The following is a 23,276-nucleotide window of genomic DNA, read 5'->3' as shown; positions in this document are numbered from 1 at the left end:
AACAAGTCCATGGAGAAAAGTCCATATGGAGACTTTTTACTATGGATTTTTTTTTCTTATTTTAGTTTTTATTTATTCTTATTTTTTGATTTTTAAATTCTTGTTCTTAAGCTTTTATGTATCTCACTAATTCAATTTTTAATCTTTCTATATTTAAATTATTTTATTTCTCACATTGTATGAATAGAAATGGAAAGACTGACTCCATGTGACCTACACATAGCGTGAGCATATCAATTATTATCTACATTAGGATGCTTTTGAGAACGAAAGGGAGCCCTGTTAAGAATTTTGCTGGCACAACAGGTATAAACTGGGACAGCCCCACGCAAACTGGGATGCATGATGACTCAACCCATAAGGGAATTTTTAGGTCCTCCCCCACCTCAGCATTCCTAGGCACCATGAAACACAGCAGCATTTCTGGTTTTCCCTAATAGATTCTTCATATCTTCCAAACATGTGTTGCCAAAAGTACTTATAAAAATAAAAACAGCTAAGATTTATTGAGCATTTATCATTTGACAAGCACTTTATATGAACAGTTCTGGGGGGAAGAGGGTGTGAACTTCCCCTGAAGGAAGATGTAGCTTCTTCCCAGACTGGGATGGTGTAGCTATTCACAGTAGGCCCTTCCTGTGCTGATGTGAGTTTCTGAATGCTTAAACACAGTGGTCTCTGATATCCTTCCCAGTGGATTTGGGGTCAGCCTTGCCAACAACATGCTACCACACAAGAGGGAAAAGTCAGAGGGATGGTCTACAGGCAATGATCGCTCAACAGTCTGGGCTGGCTTGGTGAAATAATACATAACCATAGGGAGGTGGCCCCAGAGGGGCCCCTTGCAGGCTGTCCACTTACTCTGTACCTTTTTCTAATTACGTATCCTTATGCTTCTTTGTAGTTTGACTATCCTCCCTTTTGACAAAAGGAATTTCCTGGTACATGCAGTTCTTTCCTCTCATTATAAGGCACCTGGGGAAAATGGCTAATGCAAGGGTTAGCCCTAGTGGGGCTTCTTTTTAAAATGGGAGAACCAGGGACTTCCCTGGAGGCGCAATGGTTAAGAATCCGCCTCCCAATGCAGGGGACGCGGGTTCGATCCCTGGTCAGGAAACTAGATCCCACATGCATGCCACAACTAAGAGTTCGCAGGCCACAACTAAGGAGCACACATGCCACAACTAAGGAGCCCACCTACCACAACTAAGACCTGGCACAACCAAAAAAACAAAATTAAAAAAAAAAGGGAGAACCATATATCTGCTGACCACCTTCTCAGACAGAGCCCTAACTGGACAGCCATGGCCCTCTTAGATTGCCAGAAGTTTAGAGGAATCCATCCTACTCCCACAAACAGACCTTAGCTGCCCCTGAGGAAAAGCTGGTCTCTTGCAATAGTTATCACTATCATATTTTATGGAATCTAAGATGTTACAAATTCTACACCATCGTTTTATATTCCACCAAGAAAGGAAAACAATGCTGCCAACTCGGCTATGCCATGCCATCAATTTAAAAATGTGCCCTTAGTTTTAAAATATTAAAATACTGAATATTGAATTAGTCAGTTCTAATTTATCAGTTAGAATAGAGGAAACACTTTATTTTTCCTTCAGTTTTCTACCACTTGATTATTAATTTTCCACCAAAACCCAACACAGGGGGTTGGAGACTTGAGGCTGGAGACCTCACTCATTACAGCGGGGTTCATTACAGCCCCTACACCGCTACCCCACCCCCAGGTCTGTGAAATGACATCTCCATCAGTCCCTCCATGACTGAGCCCGGCAGTGGAAGAGACAGAGACTTGAGTGAGTTGCCTAAGGTCAGACTCCAAGCTAATGGCTGAATCAGGGGTTGAACTCAGGAATTCTGACAGCAGCCTCACATAACTAGTAACCATTATATCATAGCGCCTCTCCACATATTTAGACAGGGCCTCTCAAAAAATTGCTTTTTTGGGGGTGGGATGAGGTAGGTAGGGATTGTGATTTTATATTACACAGTCTACATTGCAGGACATTATAAGAGATAGCTGTGTCAAACTCAAGACTCTTCAAGGCCTGTAAGGTATGGAGAATGTGGTCCACATGTTCAGACAGCACCCACTTTGGGAAAACTAGGACAGAAATGTCCCCCAAGTCTCATTACCAAGAAAGGCTGTGCTGCTTCTGGGCAACTACTTGTCTTTATCTTAAGGTCACCATGAATCTTGAACCTGTGGAACTGCTCATGCTTCCTTCTTTACTGTGACTACTAGGAAGCTTAATTTTGTGACCCTCCTCCAACAATTAGGGCTTGCACTTGACATATCAAAGCATCATCTTTTTTCTGTTTGCCTCAATATCCTTACTTTTTCATGTGTTATCTGATTGAATTGAATGCACCACTGTACACGTCCTCAAACCTTTTTGGAATGCAGTGGTAGACCATATATACGTACATACATACCTATGTTCATCTTTATGAACTTTTGAAAATTTTGTGCTTCCTGGAAATTGAAACGTACATGTCCAGGTTAATATGGCAACATATAACCAGCTACCTATCCTAACTTCCCATTCAATAAAAAATGAAACACACTGCCTTTATAAAATCCAAACAAAATAACAGTAACAAAAGTAACTGGTACTAGGAATGAAATCTAAAGTTAAGTTCATATAGAAAGTCTTGGAATATTTATTGAGTGCAGGATCCTGGGAGAGTAGAAAGAAAATATATCCTGGGAAAAGCAGAATAAATATTTTAAAAATGTAAAAAGAGTTCCGTCAGCTCTCACCTCTTATTTTTCCTACTAGAATACAGAAATAAGATTACTCCATTACTGTAGAACTATTTTCTGAAATGCTTCCCTTCCCTCACTCTCCCTTCAGGCTTTTAGATTAAGAATTTGACAATAAGAAAGTAATCATATAAAAGAATTGGTAGTAAATACTGACATTACTGAAAAGTCCAGAGAGAAATAAAAGAACATTAAGTATTGAGTATAAAGCCGAAATATCTCTTAAAGATTTATTTGGGGAAAATAGAAAGAGGGGTGAGGGTCTATAAACTGAGTCTACAATTCCTAATTAAATTTATAACTGTGGGAATGGAAAAGGCAGGGAGAACTACAAACATTTTAAATTCCAAGATATACATCAGGGTAGGGAAAATATACCTTCCAAATTACTATAAAATGAAAAGAACAAAAAAATATATAGCAAAAGACATAAACCAATAAGTGAAATGGTCAAAAAAGAGTCTCAAACTGTCAAAATTTAAGATGAAACGATAGAAAAAGGACTAAGCTCATCGGTATTAAAAAGAAATAAAAATAGTTTTGCTCCACAACTGAAGTAAAAGGCAGAAACCCAGACTGAGTTAAAAAAGAACATCCAACTGCATGTTTCTGACAACAGTGAGACCAAAATCAAATCACATGGAAAGAATAAGAGTAAGAGGATAGCACAAAATGTGTCAGGCAAATAGAAATAAGCAGAGGTGACACTGATCTTACCAAAGGAAAGTTCAAAGCAAAAAGGATTCGATGAAACAAAAAGGACTCTTTTAGGACCCTTTTATATTGAAACAAGGTGAAATCCATAATTATGAAATAATAGTCCTGAGCATTTATGAGCTGGTTAACATAACATCAAAATCTAAATAGCAAGAAAACTAAAAAACTATAAAAAAGCAAACAAAATAAAGGAAAAACATTTTTATAGCAAAAAACTATTTGATATGTAAGAAGAGACAGAAAACATAAATACAGTGAGATACTATAACACCAAGATCGTTTATGACAGAGCAAATTGATAAAAATAAGAGAATATATTTACTCAGCCATAAAAAGGGACGAAATTGTGCCATTTGCAGAGATGTGGAGAGACCTAGAGACTGTCATACAGAGTGAAGTAAGTCAGAAAGAGAAAAGCAAATGTTGTATAATATCGCTTATATGTGGAATCTAGAAAAATGGTACAGATGAACTTATTTGCAAAGCAGAAATACAGACACAGATGTAGAGGACAAACGAATGGATACCAAGGAGGGAAGGAAGGAGTGGGGTGTATTGGGAGACTGGGATTGACACTACTATGTATAAAATAGATAACTAATGAGAACCTACTGTATAGCACAGGAAACTCTACTCAGTGCTCTGTGGTGACCTAAATGGGAAAGAAATCCAAAAAAGAGGGTATATATGTATACATATAGCTGATTCACTGTGCTGTACAGCAGAAACGAACACAACATTGTAAAGCAACTATACTCCAATAAAAATTACTTAAAAAAAAAGATGAGTAGAAGTCCAAACTCGAAAAAAAAGAGGATATATGTAGATAGTTTTAATAATGTAATTAGAAAAATTGAATTAGTAGATGTAGCAAAATTTTATACCATAGACTTTCTTTTCAATCCCATTGATGATTTTTTAAAATTCAGCACATGCCAAGGCATAAGTTTAAAAAATATAAATTACAAAAGCCATATTTTCATTTCTTCATTATAATCCACCAAAACTAGAACTTATAAAAGAACTCTCAAAATAACTGTCAGCCAAAAAAAAAAATCCCAAGACTATGAAGATAAACCCTTTAGAATTGTACTGTTCAATGTAGTAGCCACTAGTAACATGTAGTTATTCACATCTAAATTAATTAAAAGTATGTAAAATTAAAAATTCAGCTCCTCAGTCATACTGGACAATGTAGATATTTTTACATATTTCCATCATCACCGAAAGCTCTATTGGACAAGCACTGCTTTTAGAGAATAGATTTCATGATCATACATAAGCAAACGTTTTATAAGAAAACACAGAGTTAAAATCTTCTCTATTTAAAATAAATCTTCTCTATTTAAAATAAATACAGACCAATGACAAATTGGGATGGGTATTTAAAACAAATGGGGACCCCATAGTTAATATTTAATAGACAAAGCTCTCACAAAAATATAAAACACTGACATCCCAGGATAAAAATGTAATAAAGATATGAACCAACAGTTCACTAAGATGGAAATACTAATAAAAAATAAGCATATGAGAAACATTAAACCTAATCAATAAAATAGCATTTTTCAACTATCAAATTAGTAATGATAAACAATTATGTGGGAGTGTAAACTGGTGCAGCCTCTATGCAGAACAGTATGGAAGTTTCTTAAAAAACTAAAATAGAGTTACCATGTTATCCAGCAATCCCACTCCTGGGCATATATCCGGAGAAAACTCTAATTCAAAAAGATGCATGTACCCCAATGTTCAAAGCAGCACTGTTTACAATAGCCAAGACATGGAAGCAATCTAAATGTTCATCAACAGATGAATGGATAAAGATGTGGTACGTACATACAATGGAATGCTACTCAGCCATAAAAAAAAGAAAGAATGCCATTTGCAGCAACGTGGATGGACCTATAGAGATTATTGCACTACGTGAAGTAAGTCAAAGACAAATATCATATGATACAATTTATATGTGGAATCTAAAAAAAAAGATACAAATAAACTTATTTACAAAACAGAAATAGACTCAGACATAGAAAACAAATTTATGGTTACCAAAGGGGAAAGTTGGGGGGTGGGATAAATTTGGAATTTGGGATTAACAGATACATACTACTATATATAAAAGAAATGATGAGGACTTACTGTATAGCACAGGGAACTATATTCAATATCTTATAATGACCTATAATAGAAAAGAATCTGAAAAAGAATACATATATTTTTATACATATGTACAACTGAATCACTTTGCTGCACACCTAAAACATTGTAAGTCAACTATACTTCAATAAAATAAAAATTAAAAAATATAAACATTAAAAAATTATAATATAGTTTATGCTAATAAGGGTGTGGTGAGATGGTCAGTCATCTGCTGAAGACAACAACAAAAAAAAAATCGATAAAATCATTCTAGAAAAGCCCCCACTCTATCTTCCAGGAGCAGTGGCTCTTGATCCTGGCTATCCAATTGAATCACTCTGGGAACTTTAAAAAAATACAATGCCTTAGCCCCCATCCCCACAGATCCTTATTTAATTGGCTTGGGATGGAGCCTGGACACTGGTGTTTTTTAAACTTACGGAAAGAGTGATTTGCCAATCCAGTTGAGAACCATTACTCCACAGACAACTTCAAGGTCTAGGATACAATAGAAATCCTACTTGAATGTGGGACCTGAAGAGCAGGGGTCCACTGTTTGGCTTCCCATATGGAGCTCTACCAGGCAGCCAGCTGACTGCCAACATATCCCATGACTGACTGCCCAACATATCCATGTTCTGGGAACTCAGCAAAGAAAGAAGACTGCAAGGGTGTCAAGGCAGAGAGGGCCTAAGACAGACCCCTTGACCCAGACTGGCACAGCAGAGCAGTTGGTTTCTTATGTGCTTTCACAAAGAGAATCAAAGTTACATTAAAAACAAAAAGTCAACATACCTGGAGTGGTCAAAATAATAGGGATGTGTCAGCAGCTATAGGCATGGTCCCTGGAGAGTAGGCAAGACCCAAGAATTTCTCATTAGTGCAGGAACCAGATGCCTCCCGCTGATGCCTTAAAACTCCGTAAACCCTTAGAAGTTGGATGAAATCCCAGGTTAAAAGCAAGAGAGAGGCAACAGAATTGATTGAGATTGTCCTGAATTGATAGGGAATAAGATTAAACTTCTTTCACTTTGGATTTGAGCTTAAAATTAAGAGTTTGTGGCCTGAGGTATTTGTACTCACTACATACACACATCATCCAGCTTAATCATCAAAAAAAATCCTAACAGGCAATCCTGTTATAATCCTAGGTTTATGGATGAGAGCACTTTAGATAGAAAGCAATTTACATTTCTAACATTTTTTTGCTTTATATACTTTGATGTTATATGACCCAATTCCTAAGCGTTCATGACTGTTATACCTTTGTAATGGGATGCACCTGTTTTAATGTAAAAGGGTGTTTTATGTATCATTTAATGATTTTCATCTTGACCTCTTATTTTGTCTGATTATAAAATCACTACCCTACTGCTTTTTTAAAAATTTGTGTGATGTTTACTTTTGATGCTTCTGTAAGCATGCTTTTTTTTTTTTTTTTTTTTTTTTGTGCGTTGGGTCTTCATTGTGGTGCACGGGCTTCTCATTGCGGTGGCTTCTCTTGTTGCAGAGCACAGGCTCTGGGGTGCACAGGCTTCAGCAGTTGTGGTGCATGGTCTCAGTAGTTGTGGCTCATGGGCTCTAGAGGGCAGGCTCAGTAATTGTGGTGCACGGGCTTAGTTGCTCCGAGGCATGTGGGATCTTCCCAGACCAGGGCTCGAACCCATATCCCCTGCATTGGCAGGTGGATTCTTAACCACTGCACCACCAGGGAAGGCCCGGTAAGCATGTTTTCTATGTACCACTAACTTTTCCACAGTCAGCAGGTAATCTGGGAAGGGAGGAAGGAGAAAGAAGAAAGGAAAGAAGGAAGGAGGAAAGGGAAGGGAAAGGAAGGGAAGGGGAGGAGAGGGGAGGGGAGGGAAGGGGAGGGAAACCCAATCATAGTGAGAGGGTGTTTTTTTTAACATTTCAGTATGAGTAAGTAGAAAAAAAAAACAAACTAAGAAAATAACAGTTCGGGGACTTCCCTGGTGGCACAATGGTTAAAAATCCACCTGCCAACGCAGGGGACATGGGTTCGAGCCCTGGTCCGGGAAGATCCCACAGGCCGCAGAGAAACTAAGCCCATGTGCCACAACTACTGAGTCTGTGCTCTAGAGCCCGCGCGCCACAACTACTGAGCCTGCGTGCGACAACTACCAAAGCCCCCGCACCTAGAGCCCATGCTCAGCAACAAGAGAAGCCACCACAATGAGCCTGCAGTCCTCAACGAAGAGTAGCCCCCACTCACCACAACTAAAGAAAGCCCACGTGCAGCAACAAAGACCCAGTGCAGCCAAAAATAAATTAATTTAAAAAAAAAAAAGAAAATAACAGTTCAAATAATACAATAATATGATTGAATTAATATATACCTCAAATTTTTGTACCCTACAAAGAAAACACCTTCCTTTCAATACTCTTTCATTGTAAAACTCATGGTAAGCCAGGAATTAAATGAAAAATTTTTTCCAAAGATTATCTGCCAAAAATCTACAGCAAATTTCACACTTAACAGTGAAACATTAGAAATATTCTTTTTAAAATCAAAAGTGAGACAAGGATGTCCACTATCATTGTTTCTACTCAACATTGTATTGGAAGTTCTCTCCAGGTAAGTTTTTAAAAGAAAAAATAATGAAATGAAATTTTAAAAACAGAATAATAATAGGAATGTAAAGAAAGGGGGAAAAATTGTCATTTTTTATGATATTTGCATGGAATCCTGAAATAATCTGCAAATATATTGTCAGAATATATAATACACATGATAATTATAGAAATGAATTGCATTCCATACACCAGTCACAGAAAATATAATCTTAAAGAATATTCCACTTAAAATAACCAAAATAAAAGGTACCTAGGAATAAACCTCACTAAAGATACATATATCCTTTATGGAGAAAAGTATACAAATTTATTAAAGGAATTAAAGAAAACGTACAAAAGGGAGCATGTTTAGAGAAGGGGAGATTCAATATCATAAAGAAAACAAGCTTCCTCAAATTTATGAACTAAATGTAATTCTAACTAACTTTAAATAAGGCATTTGCAAGTTTGATAATGTCTAAAATTACTTGGAAAGCAAAATGTGAATAACAGTCATGATAATTTTGAAGAAAATCAAAGGGCATAACTTGTCCTACCAGGTTGTAAGTCTTATTATAAATGTATAGTAAATAAAACAGTAACATAGAGCAGAGAACCCAGAAACAGACCCAAACATTTATAGAAATAATATGAGAGACAAGGTCTTACAGATTAGAGAGAAAAAGAGGTGTAACAACTAGAAAAAAATTAAGTCCTACCTCAGAGCATACACAAAGCTCTATTGCAGGTAGAGTATAGACCTAAATTGGGAAGGCAAAACTTCTTTGTACAAAGCATTTAGAATAATATCTAAGAGACTATAGTTATGACTATGGCATAGGGAAGGAACACATAAGACATAAAAAAGCACAAGCTATCAAGAAAAAGTTTGAAAAATTTGGCCATATTAATAACTTTTACTCATTAAAATATAACATTTTTAAAAGGTGAAAAGACACAGCCTTTGAAAAGATGTGCAATTCATATAACTAAAGAATTAATAACCAGAATATATAAATAAATCCTGCAAATTGGTAAGAAAAAGATAATAACCCAATTTAAAACTAGACAAAACATATAAATAGGCAACTCACAGAAGATGAGCCATAAATGGCCACTAATCTTATAAAAAATGTTCAACTTTCAGGCTTCCCTGGTGGCGCAGTGGTTGAGAGTCCGCCTGCCGATGCAGGGGACATGGGTTCGTGCCCCGGTCTGGGAAGATCCCACATGCCACGGAGCGGCTGGGCCCGTGAGCCATGGCCGCTGAGCCTGCGCGTCCGGAGCCTGTGCTCCACAACAGGAGAGGCCACACAGTGAGAGAGGCCTGCTTACTGCAAAAAAAAAAAAAAAAAAAGTTCAACTTTGGAGAAATCCAAACTACCACAATGAGTTTACATTAACACCTATTAGATTAGAAATAAAAAGATTGTCAATTCCACTTGTTGCTGAAGATGTAGAAAAATAAAAACGCTTACATATTTGTGAGGGCATAGCAAAGTAACCAATATCTGGTAAAGTTAAAGATTTTATACCTATAACACAGCAATTCCACTCCTATAGAAGAATTTTTTCAGCTGCACCTTTTATAGTAGGAAAAAAACTGAAAACAAATTTAGCATTCATCAAGAGGAAAGTGGATACATTGTGGTACATTCTTACAGTGGAATAGTACACAGCAGTGAGAAACCTTAAAACTAGACCAACACAATGTTCGTGGATTAAACCCATAAACATAAAGTTGAGATAAAGTTAATTGATGAATATATACAGTATAAAGTTTAAAGTCATGGTGAACAAAAGTGTATATTGTTTAGAGATAGAGACATGTACCAAAGTCTTTATCAAAGAGAAGAAAGTCTCCTCTATTCCTAGATTTTTATCATGAATGGGTGTTAATCTTTGTTAAATGGTTTTTCTGCATTAATTGATCTGATCATGTAAATTTTTCTTGTTTGCCTGTTATTATGGTAGATTACATTGGTTGATTTCAATTAGTGAATCAGCATCCCTGGGTTAAACTCTACTTGGTCATGGTGTATAATTCGTTTTATGTAGTGCTGAATTTTATTTGCTGAAATTTTTAAAGGATTTTTTGCATCTATTCATGAGTGATACTGGTTTGCAGTTTTCTTTTTTTGTACCATCTGTCTGACTTTGGTATCAGAGTAATATTTGCCTCAGAAAATAAGTTGGGAACTGTTCCTTCCTTTTTCATTTTCTAAAAGAGATTATGTAGAATTGGTATGAATTCTTTTGTAAACATTTGGTAAAATTCTCCAGTGAAAGTATCTGGGCCTGGAGATTTCTTTTTCATAATTATGAATACTTTAATTCAATTTAATTATTCAATTCCCATAATACATCAATATTTATAGGGTTACTCAAATGATCTATCTCATACTGTGTGAGTTGTGGTAGTTTGTTTTTGAGGAATTGGTCCATTCCATCTAAGTTGTCAAATTTGTGTGTGTAGAATTGTTTGTAGTATTCCCTATTATCCTTTTGATGCCTGCAGAATCTGAAGTTTCATCCCATTTCACTTATAATATTGGTAATTTGTGTCTTCTCTTTTTTCTGTCAGTTTAACCAGAGAGAGGTTGTCAATTTTATTGATCTTTTCTAAGAACTAGCTTTTTGTTTTACTGCTTTTTCTCTATTCCTTTTATGTTTTCATTTTCAATGATTTTTGCTCTGTGTTGTTTCTTTCTGCTTATTTTGGGTTTATTTTTATTTCCCAGGTTCTTGAGGTAGGAGCTTATTGATTTAAGAATCCTCCTCTTCAGTTTCTTTTTTTTTTAACATCTTTATTGGAGTATAATTGCTTTACAATGGTGTGTTAGTTTCTGCTTTATAACAAAGTGAATCAGCTATATGCATACATATATCCCCATATCCCCTCCCTCTTGAGCCTCCCTCCCACCCTCCCTACCCCACCCCTCTAGGTAGTCACAAAGCAACGAGCTGATCTCCCTATCCTATGCAGCTGCTTCCCACTAGCTAGCTATTTTACATTTGGTAGTGTATATGTCCATGATACTCTCACTTTGTCCCAGCTTACCCTTCCCCCTCCCTGTGTCCTCAAATCCATTTTCTAATAGGTCTGCATCTTTATTCCCATCCTGCCCCTAGGTTCTTAATGACCTTTTTTTTTGTTTTTTAGATTCCATATATATGTGTTAGCATACGGTATTTGTTTTTCTCTTTCTGACTTACTTCACTCTGTATGACAGACTCTAGGTCCATCCACCTCACTACAAATAACTCAATTTTGTTTCTTTTTATAGCTGAGTAATAAATAGAACTACCATATAGTTTCATGTATTTTTAAATTCCCTTGAGACCATAGATCTCTCTTTAATTCTCCTAGGCCCAAAGATTATTTAAGACTGTGTTGTTTCATTTCCAGATGTTTGGAGACTTTTCTATTATCTGTTATTAATTTCTAGTTTGATTCCATTGTGGTCAGAGAACATACTTTGTATGATTCGAATTCTTTTAAATTTGTTAGGTTTCTTTCATGGTCCAGGGTATGGTCTGTCTTGGCTAATGTTCCATGAGAACATTCATGAAACACTCTTGAAAAGAATGTTTATTGGGCTGTCACTGGACTGGAACGTTCTATAAATGTCAATTAAATCCTACTGGTTGATGATGTTGTTGAATTATTATATACTCTTGGAGGTTTTGTCTAATTGTTCTATCAACTGTTGAGAAAGAGATGTTGAAATATACAACTGTTTCTCCTTTCGGTTCTGTCAGTTTTTGCTTCACGTTTTGTAGTTCTGTTCTTTAGCGCATACATAGTTAATCACGTTATGTTTTCTTGGTGGACTGACCCTTTTATCCTTATATAATGTATCTCTATATCTTGTAATTTTTTTTTCTCTGAAGCCTACTTTATCTGATACAAATATTACCACTCTTCCTTTCTTCTGATAATGGTTGCATGATATATGCAAACACTTTTCCATTCTTTTATTTTCAACCTATGTTGTTAAGTTTCAAGTGAATTTCTTGTAGCAATGATATAACTTGGTCATGTTTTTTTAATCCCCTCTGCCAACCTCTGCCTTTTAATTGGTGTATCTAGACCATTTACTCTAATGTAACTGTTGGTATGGTAGAGCTTAAGGCTGCTTTTGGTATTTTGTTTAGTTTTTTGGTTCTCTGTTTTCTATTTCCTGACTTCCTACGTGTCACTTGAACATTTTTAAAATTCCATTTTTATTTATCTATAGTGCTCGAGTGTATCTCACAAAGTAGCTTTTTTAGTGGTATCCTAGGTATTATATTATTCATATATGACTTATCACTGTCTCCCGGTGTTGACATTTTAACCGTTTGAGTGAAATGTAGAAAGCTTACCTCCTTTTAAGTCCCTTTACTCCTGTTTATAATTGCCTTAAATTATGTATACCTTTTACATATATCGAGAACCACATCAGACAACGTTATAATTTTTGCTCAACCATCAAACATAATTTAGAGAACTCAAGATGAGGAGGAACTTCTATTGTATTTATCCATATTTTCACTATTTCCACTGTTCTTTTTTCTTTATGTTTCAAATTACCTTCTTTTATCATTTTCATTCTGTTTCAAGAATTTTTTTTGGGGGGGGGCCATTCTTTTAGGCTAGGTCTGCTGTCAATATATTCTCTTAGTTTTCCTTCACCTGAGAATGTCTTGATTTCCTCCTTCATTCCTGAAGGACATTTTTACTGAATAGAGAATTCCAGATTGACAGGTTTTTTTCTCTTAGGACTAGAAAATGTTGTTCCATTTCTGTGGTTTCTGGCAGTACTATAGTTTCTGATGAGAAATATGCTATCACTTGATTTGTTTCTTCCTTATAATTAAGATATTGTTTCTCTCTTGCTGCTTTGAGATATTTTTCTTTGTCTTTTTGACAAAGTTTGATTATGTGTCTTGTTGCAGATTTATTTGGGTTTTTCCTGTCTGGGATTCATCATCTTCTTGAATTTGTAGGGTTTTGGCTTTTGCAAAATTGGGGCAATTTTCAGTAATAATTTTTTAGCCCCATACTCTTTTTTGTTCTTCTGGATCTCTGATGACATAAGCATTAGATCTTTTCATATAGTCCTACATGTCCTTGGAGCTCATTTTATTTTTCAGTCTATTGTCTCTCTGTTGTTCAGATTAGGTAACTAAAATTGCTCTGTCTTCAAGTTCACTGATTTTTTTCTTCTGACCTCTCCATTTTACTGTTGAGTCCATCCACTAAGTTTTAAAATTTCAGTTATTGCAATTTCAGTTCTAAAAGTTCCATTTGTTTCTTCTTTATATCTTCTATTTCTTTTCAAGACTATTTCTTTGCTAAGATTGTGTCTCTTTTTCAGTTGTTTCAGTCATGTGCATAATTGCTTGTTGAAACATCTTCATCACAGCTGCTTTAAAATCCTTGTCAGATAATTCCAAGATCTGTTTCACCTCTGTGTTGGCATATGTTGATTGACTTTTCTCATTTAAGTTAAGGTTTTCCTTATTCTTGATAAGTATTTTTTTATTATTGTATCTTAGACATTTTGGATAGTATGAGACTCTGGATCTTATTTAAACCTTCTGTTTAGTTGACCTTCTCTGACACCATGCCAGTTGGGGAGAGAGCACTGAGTCATTACTGCCAGGTGGAGGTAGAAGTCTAAGTTCTCCACTTGGCCTCTCTTGACACTTAGGATGGGAAAAGTGGGAATGATGCTGTATTAATGCTGAGTGGGTGTGGAAGTTTAGGTCCTCACATGGTCTCCATTGACACTGCAAGGAGACAGGTCAGTGGTGAAGGTGCTGGACCTCCACAAGACCTCTGACACCACCTGATGGGAAGGGGAAAAGGTGCGTCATTACTACCAGGTGAGGAATGGCAGTCTAGGTCCCTAAGTAGCCTTCAATGATACTCTGAGAGGGGGTTCTTATTAACACTGGGTGGTGGTAAACATCCTGGCTCTCGACAAAAATTTCCGTGATACTATCACATCAGGGAAGAGAAGGGGAACATTGTTACAGCTAGAAAAGTATGGAAGCCTTTGCTAACAAGGGTGAGAAAAAGGATGGGGCCAGAATTTTATTCACAGTATTTAGCTGGAGTAAAGCAGTCCTTGTCTAAAAGGTTTCTGTGTTGCTAGTCTGCTCCTTTCCTAGTCTTTTAGCTAGAAGGAGCAGGCTCTTTGTTGGAAATTTTGTTGTCTGTATCATTAGTGTTTTGGGGTTTTAGCTTCTCCAGCACCCAGTTTAGGATAACTAAGGCAAAAGGAGACCCAGGGAAATTACCATTATGTCATTACTCAGGTCCCAGGGTCCTCAGGTGGTCTGCCTTCTTCCTTCTAACTCTCAATCTTACCTTTGTTTTATATATAATTTCTATGCTTTTAGCTGTGCTTAGTAGGAGAAATTGTTTTTTAAAAGCATCTCTTCCATATTGTTTGAAATTGAAACTATTATTTTTATATCTTCCCTTGTGTCTAAAATATTTTATAATAACTTTTAAAAAGATTAGATGATGCTGGTGAATCCTTGGGGCACAGCGACCCACTCTCTGCACCCCTACTTTTCCAGAGAGCATTGCCTCCCTTCTCCAGCTCAGCCTTGTACTCTCCTCCACGTTCCCCCTCCCAGCCTCTCCTACCCACCCCAAGAAAAGAACTTTAACCAGCTCCTGTTGAGAACAGGGCTAGGTGGAAGATAGGAGCCAACAGCAAATCGTGTTACATCCAAATATGAGTTACGGGAAAGGGGATTATCAAAGGAAGTTTTGATATTTTTTAAAAAGGAAAGCATTAGAGGATTTTGATATTTAAAATATTTAACAATTAGTGCCGTACTATGGGAAGGTTCTTGTTCCCATGAATCACCATGCACAGAGGATTCAGAGGAAAGACCATTTACCCATCCAAACGGGTGCATTTCAGTGTTTTAACAACCAGCATAGTCTCGTTCACACAAATCAGCCGAATACCAGCCTCGCCTATAACTGCTCAATTTTTCTTCTGCAGATGGCAGGAAGTGAAACCACAAAGACAATGAAAATTGCTTATAAACCTTTCATAATCAGAGTCAAAAAAGGGTGAAATAAAAGAAATACCTGATTTATTTCTTCATATTGCTAAAGGAATTTGAGGTATCATGTTGGTCAGAAGTTAAATGGAACTCCATAATTTTTTCATAATGATAAGAACAAAATATTTCAATCCTGTAAAGTATACACTAATGCTATAAATGGACGCATTGAAATTTAAAGAGCACAATCTTCATTGTCTTTATCCCACAATCACTATGCATGTAGCAAGGCAGAGATCTTGGGAGATTTTGCCATCTGATATTTCAGAGCAGGAAACAGCTAGAAAATTCATTCATAGCTGTGGGAAAAACTGAAATTCCATTTATAAAAGCTAAGAATAACTTACATTTTAAAAAAGATAGACACTATTCAGAGAATCACAAAAGAAACTGAGAGAATTAAGGCATATAGAACATTCTTTTGTAGGTAGTTGGTTGAGTGAGGAATAGCCAGGATCCATGGCCAGGGGAGACAAAGGGACTGGACATGATCAGAGCAAGTTTTCCATGTTAAGATCAAATGTCAGGTACGGGTCTACTTGCGGCCCTGAGGGATCGGAGGGAGGGTGGGTTTGGTGTTGGAACCTGGGCGACTGATGCTTGAGATCGTGTGTCTTCTGTGTTGGAGAGACCCTTTTCCACATGGAAATACCTGTTTATGTAGTGCTGTAAAACATTAAGAAAAAAAAGATACGGTATGTATAGTTAACCCCTTGGTACACTAAACAAAGAAAATAAACATTGCATGATGTAAGAACCAGAATAACTTTCAGAATTCATTCATAACAAACTATAAGAAATAAATGACACCCAAATAAGAAAAATAAGGGATGAGGTTGAGAATATATCATGTGCGTGGTTGGACAAACCTTGGGCTGGGTAGACTTGCCCAATGACCAGAAGGTTGCTACAGCAAGCAATTCCTATGCTACTCTTCTACCCTGCTCATTCATACCCTCTGTAATAATGCCCTGCACAATATTCCTTTTCAATCATATGTGAGTAGACTTAGCACAGACACAAACACACACTCTGAAGTCCTTCCTAGAGAAAACTCATCTAGTGCCCTTTAAGACTGGCTTGTTAACCAAGGAGGAAGACACCAAGGATGAACCACAGAGCTAGGTTCCTCTGGGGACTATGGAAGCAAGAGGAGTTTGGAAGATGAGACTGAAGGTGGAAGCATAGTGTCCACAGAGGAAGCCGAATTCTCAGTGGGGAGAAATCAGTGTAGGAGGGATTGAGAGAGTGAGGCAGAGGATTCTACAGGAAGTGAGCAAAATGGAGTGACCTATAAGATCGGGAAGACGCAGCTTATTAAACAAATCAATGCAATCCAAAATGTTAAAGGCAAAATGGACCTTTTTAAGGTATATTTAGAGCAAGAATGGCATACTCCTTGAGAAGATGAGATCCTGTTAACAGAGGACAAAAAAAGATAAAAGGGACTTCCCTGGTGGTCCAGTGGTTACGACTCCACGCTTCCAACTGCAGGGGGCGTGGGTTCGAACCCTGGTTGGGGAACTAAGATCCCCACATGCGATGCAGCCAAAAAAAAGAAAAAAGAAAAGGTTCCTCCTTATTTTCTACTTTTTTTCATCATGGAGATATTTTTTTAAGCTGGAAAGGGTAACAAAAGTATCTTAAGCAAATAAAGGCCCCGAAGAAGAAAGAAGACAATAGAAGAACAGGGCTCCCTTCTACATCAGTTCCCTTGTCCACACCCAGGTAAGCTACCTCCCAGGGTGCTGAAATAACTGACAGAAGTAATTTTAGAGTGTCTGGTCTTTGAGAATTCATTGCAATGAGAAAAGTACTGGAGGCAAATAATATTGCCATTTAAAAAAATGGAAATAAAGATCTACAAACCAGCACGCCTGACTTTAAACCTCAGCAAATTCCAGTTTATTAAAGAAATGGTTTGTGCATTCAGAAAGAACTGTAGTGAGTGATAAGTGTTGGAAGGGATTTGCAAAGAAAAATTATTTCAAATTAACTTAATTTCCCTATTACTTATGCAGGGGTCAACAACCTATAGCACATAGGACAAATCTGGTCTGCAGCCCATTTTAGTAAATAAAGTTGAATGGAAACCAGCCCATGCCCATTCATTTACATATTGCCTATGGCTGTTCTCACACTGCAATGGTAGGGTTGAGTGGTTGCAAAAAAGTCTATGTTGTCCACAAAGCCAAAAGCATTTACTGTCTGGTTCTTTACAGAAAGCTTGCTGACCTCTGAGTTAGAAAATACGACTGATATAATGCAAGGCACGCATCGCAGTTTCTTGTGTGAATGCACTAGAGAGATGTGAGTAAGCGTCACAAAGCAGGTAGACTCTCCCTGGAAGTCAGTGTCCAAAGACTTGTCACAGGATGTTTCTCTTAGCCAAGTCCTGGGTCCCAATGTTGACAGCAACAATGACAAAGGCATAGGTGGCATGTTTGCTGGCTGAATAGAAATTTATAAAGTAGTAAATATGGAAGATGAATCAAGCCCCCAAATGATCTAATCAAGTTGGAATGTGGGGCTGAAACCAAAAGGATAAAAAGCTGAAGATAAAAGTTGCATTTATGTAAAAAAAAAAATCAACAGCACATATACTGGATGATATAAACTTGGTTTGGCAGTTCGTATGAAAAAAAAAAATGTGGGTTTAACTGACCGAGAGCTAGTAGTATGATGTGATTTCTGAGAAAATCACCACAGAAAGATGTTGGCAAGATGGCAGGTTAGGAAGCTCCAGGTCCCTGTTCTCCCAGGGAAACATTAAAAGAAAAACTAGAGGGCATCCCTGGTGGTGCAGTGGTTGAGAGTCCGCCTGCCGATGCTGGGGACACGGGTTCGTACCCCGGTCTGGGAAGATCCCACATGCCGCAGAGCGGCTGGGCCCGTGAGTCATGGCCGCTGAGCCTGTGCGTCCGGAGCCTGTGCTCCGCAACGGGAGAGGCCACAACAGTGCGAGGCCCACGTACTGCAAAAAAACCCGAAAAACAAAAAACTAGAGACTAGCTAAAGTAACTTAATAGGAGCTCTGGAAATCAGTCAATGATCTACAGCAACCAAGTGAACGCCCAACCATGAAAAAACCACATTAGCAAGGGTAAGAAATCTCATGTTTTTACTCACCTTTGCCCCTCCCCCTCCCAAGGGGCTGAAGTACAGTTTGGGGGAAGAGGGGCCTGGCTCCCAGTTCCCTCCTGAGAGCCCATCTAGCGGCAGCCTGATTGGCCTCTGTGTCACCTAACTCATAGCCCAGATGGCTAGAAGTGGCACAGCTGGGGTCTCAGGCTAGAGGAAGCTATAGGAAGCAGCGGGCCGGGCTCCTGAAAAACCCTGAGGAGGCACAGACCTAAAGACGCCTGTGACAAGAGATTCTTACTTGAGGAACACCACAGAACAGCAAAGGCTCCAAGAAAAAGCAGGAGAAAGATGCTTAGGGCAATTAATACATTCATTTAAAAGCATCTGTGTATACTGGGGAACTGGGGAAAAGCACACACAGAGGTCAGGGAAAGGGCACGCCCAGAAAGGGACTGAAAAGACCCTGAGCCTTCACACTGGACTGACCCTGGGCTCAGAACATGCCCCACCAGTCAGCGAAGGGCGTCCCCTGCACGGAGCCAGTCCACGTCCTGGGAGAGGTAGCTGCTTTTTCAAATGCCCAATTTTCAACACGGGATCACAATGCACATAAAGAAACAGGAAAACCTGGCCCATTCACATGAAATAAATCTCCAGAAACCATCCCAGCAGAAAACAACCACAATCTTTTATGTGTATAAAAATTTACAATCATAATACCTAGCAGATATCCAGCACTTTACTTCTTACTTACACCATACCCCACCTTGCTGGTCCTGTATTATTATATTATGTATTACATTATAATATATATATATTACAGTAATATAGGATATTACTATATTATTGTGGGATGGATATTATTATTCCTAAGGCTCAGACATTAATTGATTTGCCCAACACTGTACAGCCAGACAATAGTAGAAATGGAACCAAAACCCAGGTCTTCTGATTCCTAATGCAATGTTCTTTCCACAGCCCTGCCCCACGGGTAACAGCCCCCCTTTGCTCTGGCCAGACTATGTTTGGAATGTAGTTTTCAACTCTTAAGTATCCCATTTATAAGGAAGGATACAGGAAGAGGAGAGAAAATGAGACGGGAAAGGTCTGGGAACACGACCTGTGGGAAGCCAGAACCATGATGAGCTTTAAGGACATGTCTGTCCCAGGGCTCCTGGGTTCCCTCAGGCTCTGAAGTGGCAGCTCACAGCCTTTAAAAGAGGGCCCAGAACACTTCACACATCCTGTGAGATGACATAGTATGTCTACTTGAGAATTTGGGATTATATCCTGGAACTTGAGTCTTGGGACTTGTAAAAAATTAATAACAGAAACCTCCATGCAGTGGAGCTGGGAGACCAGAAGGGGGAGCCTCTCACGCCCTGCGACCATAGCAGAGCCCCAAAGGAAGAAGTCTCCTCTTCTTTCCTGGCAAGGACTCAGTCAATGAAAAGCCATGGACTCTTTCTTGGTTTACTAAAGCTCTCCCAATTCCCTTTCCCTCTATAAGAAGCTTTCTCCTTCCTTTGCCCTGTGCGGCCTTGCATGTGGCTCACTGTGGTTGTAGACCCCGAAGTGATCACTAATAAACCCATCTTGGCTGGAGAAATACCTGGCAGTCTGTTTACTTCAGGCCAACAGATTCTAATTTATTGCTTCTGTCCTCCCTTATGAGTAAAATGCTGGAAAATACCCTATCTCGGTCAGCTGTCCTGAATACAGCTACACCTGAAGAGGGCGTCCACCTCTGAAATGGTTAGAAGGTGCCTGATTCGGGACCTTCCTTCTGGAGATGCCACCTACTGTGTCCTATTGTCCCTGGCGACCTAACACGTCTGTACTCTTTCTGGCTCCCATGGTCACCTGAGGAAGCAGGGGATTCTCAAGTCTTCTTCTGGTCTCAGGCAGACCACCCCACCTCCCGCAGGCTACTAATATTGGCTTCTCTTAGCCTCCAGGTCCTAGAGAATTCCACCCAATTTATTCATTCCTCTATCAGTTGCTCACAGAGCCCCATAATGGGTTACTCTCTCCCTTTTCCATTTTCACCTCTAGCCCTTCAGCCTCCCCACACTGTTTAAGGTCTTTACTCAATGTTCTTTATGAACATTGCCAGAGACAAAAATGCGATGGCCATGCTGTCTGTGCCAGGAGACATGCATTCGCAAGTCTGTTGGGGAGCAAGGTGTAAAAAGGAGGTGAAGAGGAGGGGCTGGCCTGATCCTTCAAACCCCAAACCACCAGGATTCTGCCAGACCCCCAGGGCAGGAGACTGGTCAGTGATATGAAAACTTCCCTGCGTTTCTTCACCTTCACTGAATGTAGCCCAAGTTGCTAAAACCTCCTTTCGAGAGCACGTGCCCCTCATCCCAGAACACCCCTGCAGGCCGTGTGGCCAGATGGGCAGAGCAGCAGTCCACTCTAAGTAGCTAAGCAACCCTGGGCACATTTCTGATCTTTTTTAACTTTGTTTCTCATCTATTACAATGGGGGATAAATAACCCAGCCTGCCTCAAAGGAGAGATTCTCAACTTTAAACACACATTTAATTTTAAAAAATCAGAAACAGAAAGACAGTGGGAAATAGATATAATTATAATATTAATATTTATATGAGAACAATATGTAAATGACTCATACCTTTTAGGGCCTGATCCTCAATATCACCTATTGTTGATTCTGGGTGTGAATAAATTCTGTCTTCCGGAGGCCGAAAAGGCAAGTCTTTTGACCATGGACAAGATTCAAATAATGCAGAGTATTTCACGGAATCACTGGAATCCATGCCACTGAAAAATGAAAAATGAATATATCTTTGAGATGAAATAGCATTAATGGCCATATGATCATTGGGTTATCTTTGTCAAATCATTCAGTAGTTTGCAAACATATCTCTGTTGAGCTAAAGTTTTCAATGATACATAGGTACCAAGACCTATTAGCAGCTGATATGTTAAGTACTGTATATATTAGCATAGACTTCTCATCCATTATACAAAACATCACTGAATATCTTCTAAGAGCAAGGCATCCTGAGAGGTGCTGGCATCTATAAAACAAGATGGGTCAGGCATGGATCCTAATTCCTAGGACTTCAGAATCAAGTGCAATTTATATAGGGCAGTCCTTGGACAGAGAAAAATGAAAGCGTGTTAGGGGGCCTGATCTGGACCACACATTGGGCATACCTGCGGCTAGTTTTTTGTCCCCCTTTTTAGGACAAGGTTGGGGTGTGACCTGGGTGCCTGAAGTCTCTGTGTCTGGGCCAGTGGGCTTCCTACCAGTTGGCTGCTCTCCTTTGGGCTCCACCTGCTTCCTGGCTTCCTCTGGGGGAAGCAACTCCACTGCGGCAGAGCTCATCCTGCAGAGCGAGCACTGTGAACAGCTGAGCATGGTTCATGGCAAGATTAAACATTATTTCTTGTATTTATTAATTAGCTTTTGTGAACTATTTACCTCTTTTCTTCATTTCTCTTTTGAGGATCTAAATGTTTTCCATATCAATTTATGTGAATATATATGTTATATATTATATATTGAATTATATATTATAAATTAAATATATAACATAAAACATATATGAATATTATATTCAATATATTATATGTTAGATGTTACATATACTATATATCATATATAGTAATATTATATGTTATTAATATATATTTTATATAGCTTCCTGTTTTCCTTTTTAATTTGTTTTGGACGTAGAGCAACTTAAAATGTTTATATAATCAAAATATTCATCTTTTCTTCTGCGATTTTACTCATTTCTTTAAAAACATTTCATTAACACTTTAATCAGCCTACTAAATACATATAGTTAGAATTAAGTCATATAGAAGGGCTTAAAATAGAAAGTAACGGTGACCCCAATTTCATTCTCCTGAGAGCCAACCATTCTTAAATGTTCTTCGATATTCTGACAATAAACATTTTATTTCTAAATGTCACTGATTTTTATTGACTTGCCAGTTTTAAACATATCTTTGATACAGATTTCTGCTATGATCAAAAAGGATTTAGCTCACTTAATAACCTCCCCCCATTTTTCTCCCCACAAACAGTTCTATCACTATTTTCAGTTCCTCCATCGGTCAGATCTACATCTTCATGTATCATATTTAACAATCCCCATTTCTTGTTCCATCAACAGCAGATGATATATACTCACTTGCCATCTCCACCTCCTAAACTCTGTCATTGGAAATTTTTACTGTCAAAATTGATTGTATTAAGTTTTTTTTAAAAAAATAATTAATTATTTATTTATTTTTGGCTGTGTTGGGTCTTCGTTTCTGTGCGAGGGCTTTCTCTAGTTGCGGCAAGCGGGGGCCACTCTTCATCGCGGTGCGCGGGCCTTTCACTGTCGCGGCCTCTCTTGTTGCGGAGCACAGGCTCCAGACGCGCAGGCTCAGTAGTTGTGGCTCACGGGCCTACTTGCTCCGCTGCATGTGGGATCTTCCCAGACCAGGGCTCAAACCCATGTCCCCTGCATTGACAGGCAGACTCTCAACCACTGCACCACCAGGGAAGCCCTGTATTAAGTTTTGTATTCATAGTTATGTCTTTTCATAATTTAGCTAAAGGTTGATTTAAAATGTTGAAAATCAATAGATAATTGTTTACTGCAAAGCCTAGTAGGTGGCTATGATTATGCTTTCTTCTCTGTATTTCCAACGTAATGATTCCCATCTCAGCAAAGAAGTACGAGTCTAGGATCAAGTTCAAGTTGACCTCCACTTGTTCACATTCCACATTTAACTTCAGTTCATACACAGCAGTAGCAAAGGCTGATCCAAATTGGGTCTATTCAAGATAAAGCCTGTCATTTAAGTGAGGGTGTCCACATCTTACCAGGATGATGTTATGACTACCAGAGATGTAAAGGGTAGAA

General features: G+C 38.3%; 1 protein-coding gene across 1 annotated transcript in view; it reads right to left on the bottom strand.

Moving 5' to 3' along the window:
* Positions 1 to 12,841: 12,841 nt before the first annotated feature.
* LOC101338287 (leucine-rich repeat and guanylate kinase domain-containing protein) overlaps positions 12,842 to 23,276 on the bottom strand; it is a 126,573-nt gene continuing 116,138 nt past the window's right edge. Inside the window, 2 exon segments of the mRNA XM_033863285.2 lie at positions 12,842 to 15,961; positions 21,020 to 21,168. Of these exon segments, the coding sequence (XP_033719176.1) occupies positions 15,831 to 15,961; positions 21,020 to 21,168 (280 nt within the window). The 3' untranslated portion in view covers positions 12,842 to 15,830.

This window comes from Tursiops truncatus, chromosome 9 (genome assembly GCF_011762595.2).
Source record: "Tursiops truncatus isolate mTurTru1 chromosome 9, mTurTru1.mat.Y, whole genome shotgun sequence".
In the NCBI taxonomy this organism is placed as follows: domain Eukaryota; kingdom Metazoa; phylum Chordata; class Mammalia; order Artiodactyla; family Delphinidae; genus Tursiops; species Tursiops truncatus.
Note: the sequence above shows the minus strand (reverse complement) of the source record. Positions and strands in the feature narration are given on the sequence as shown.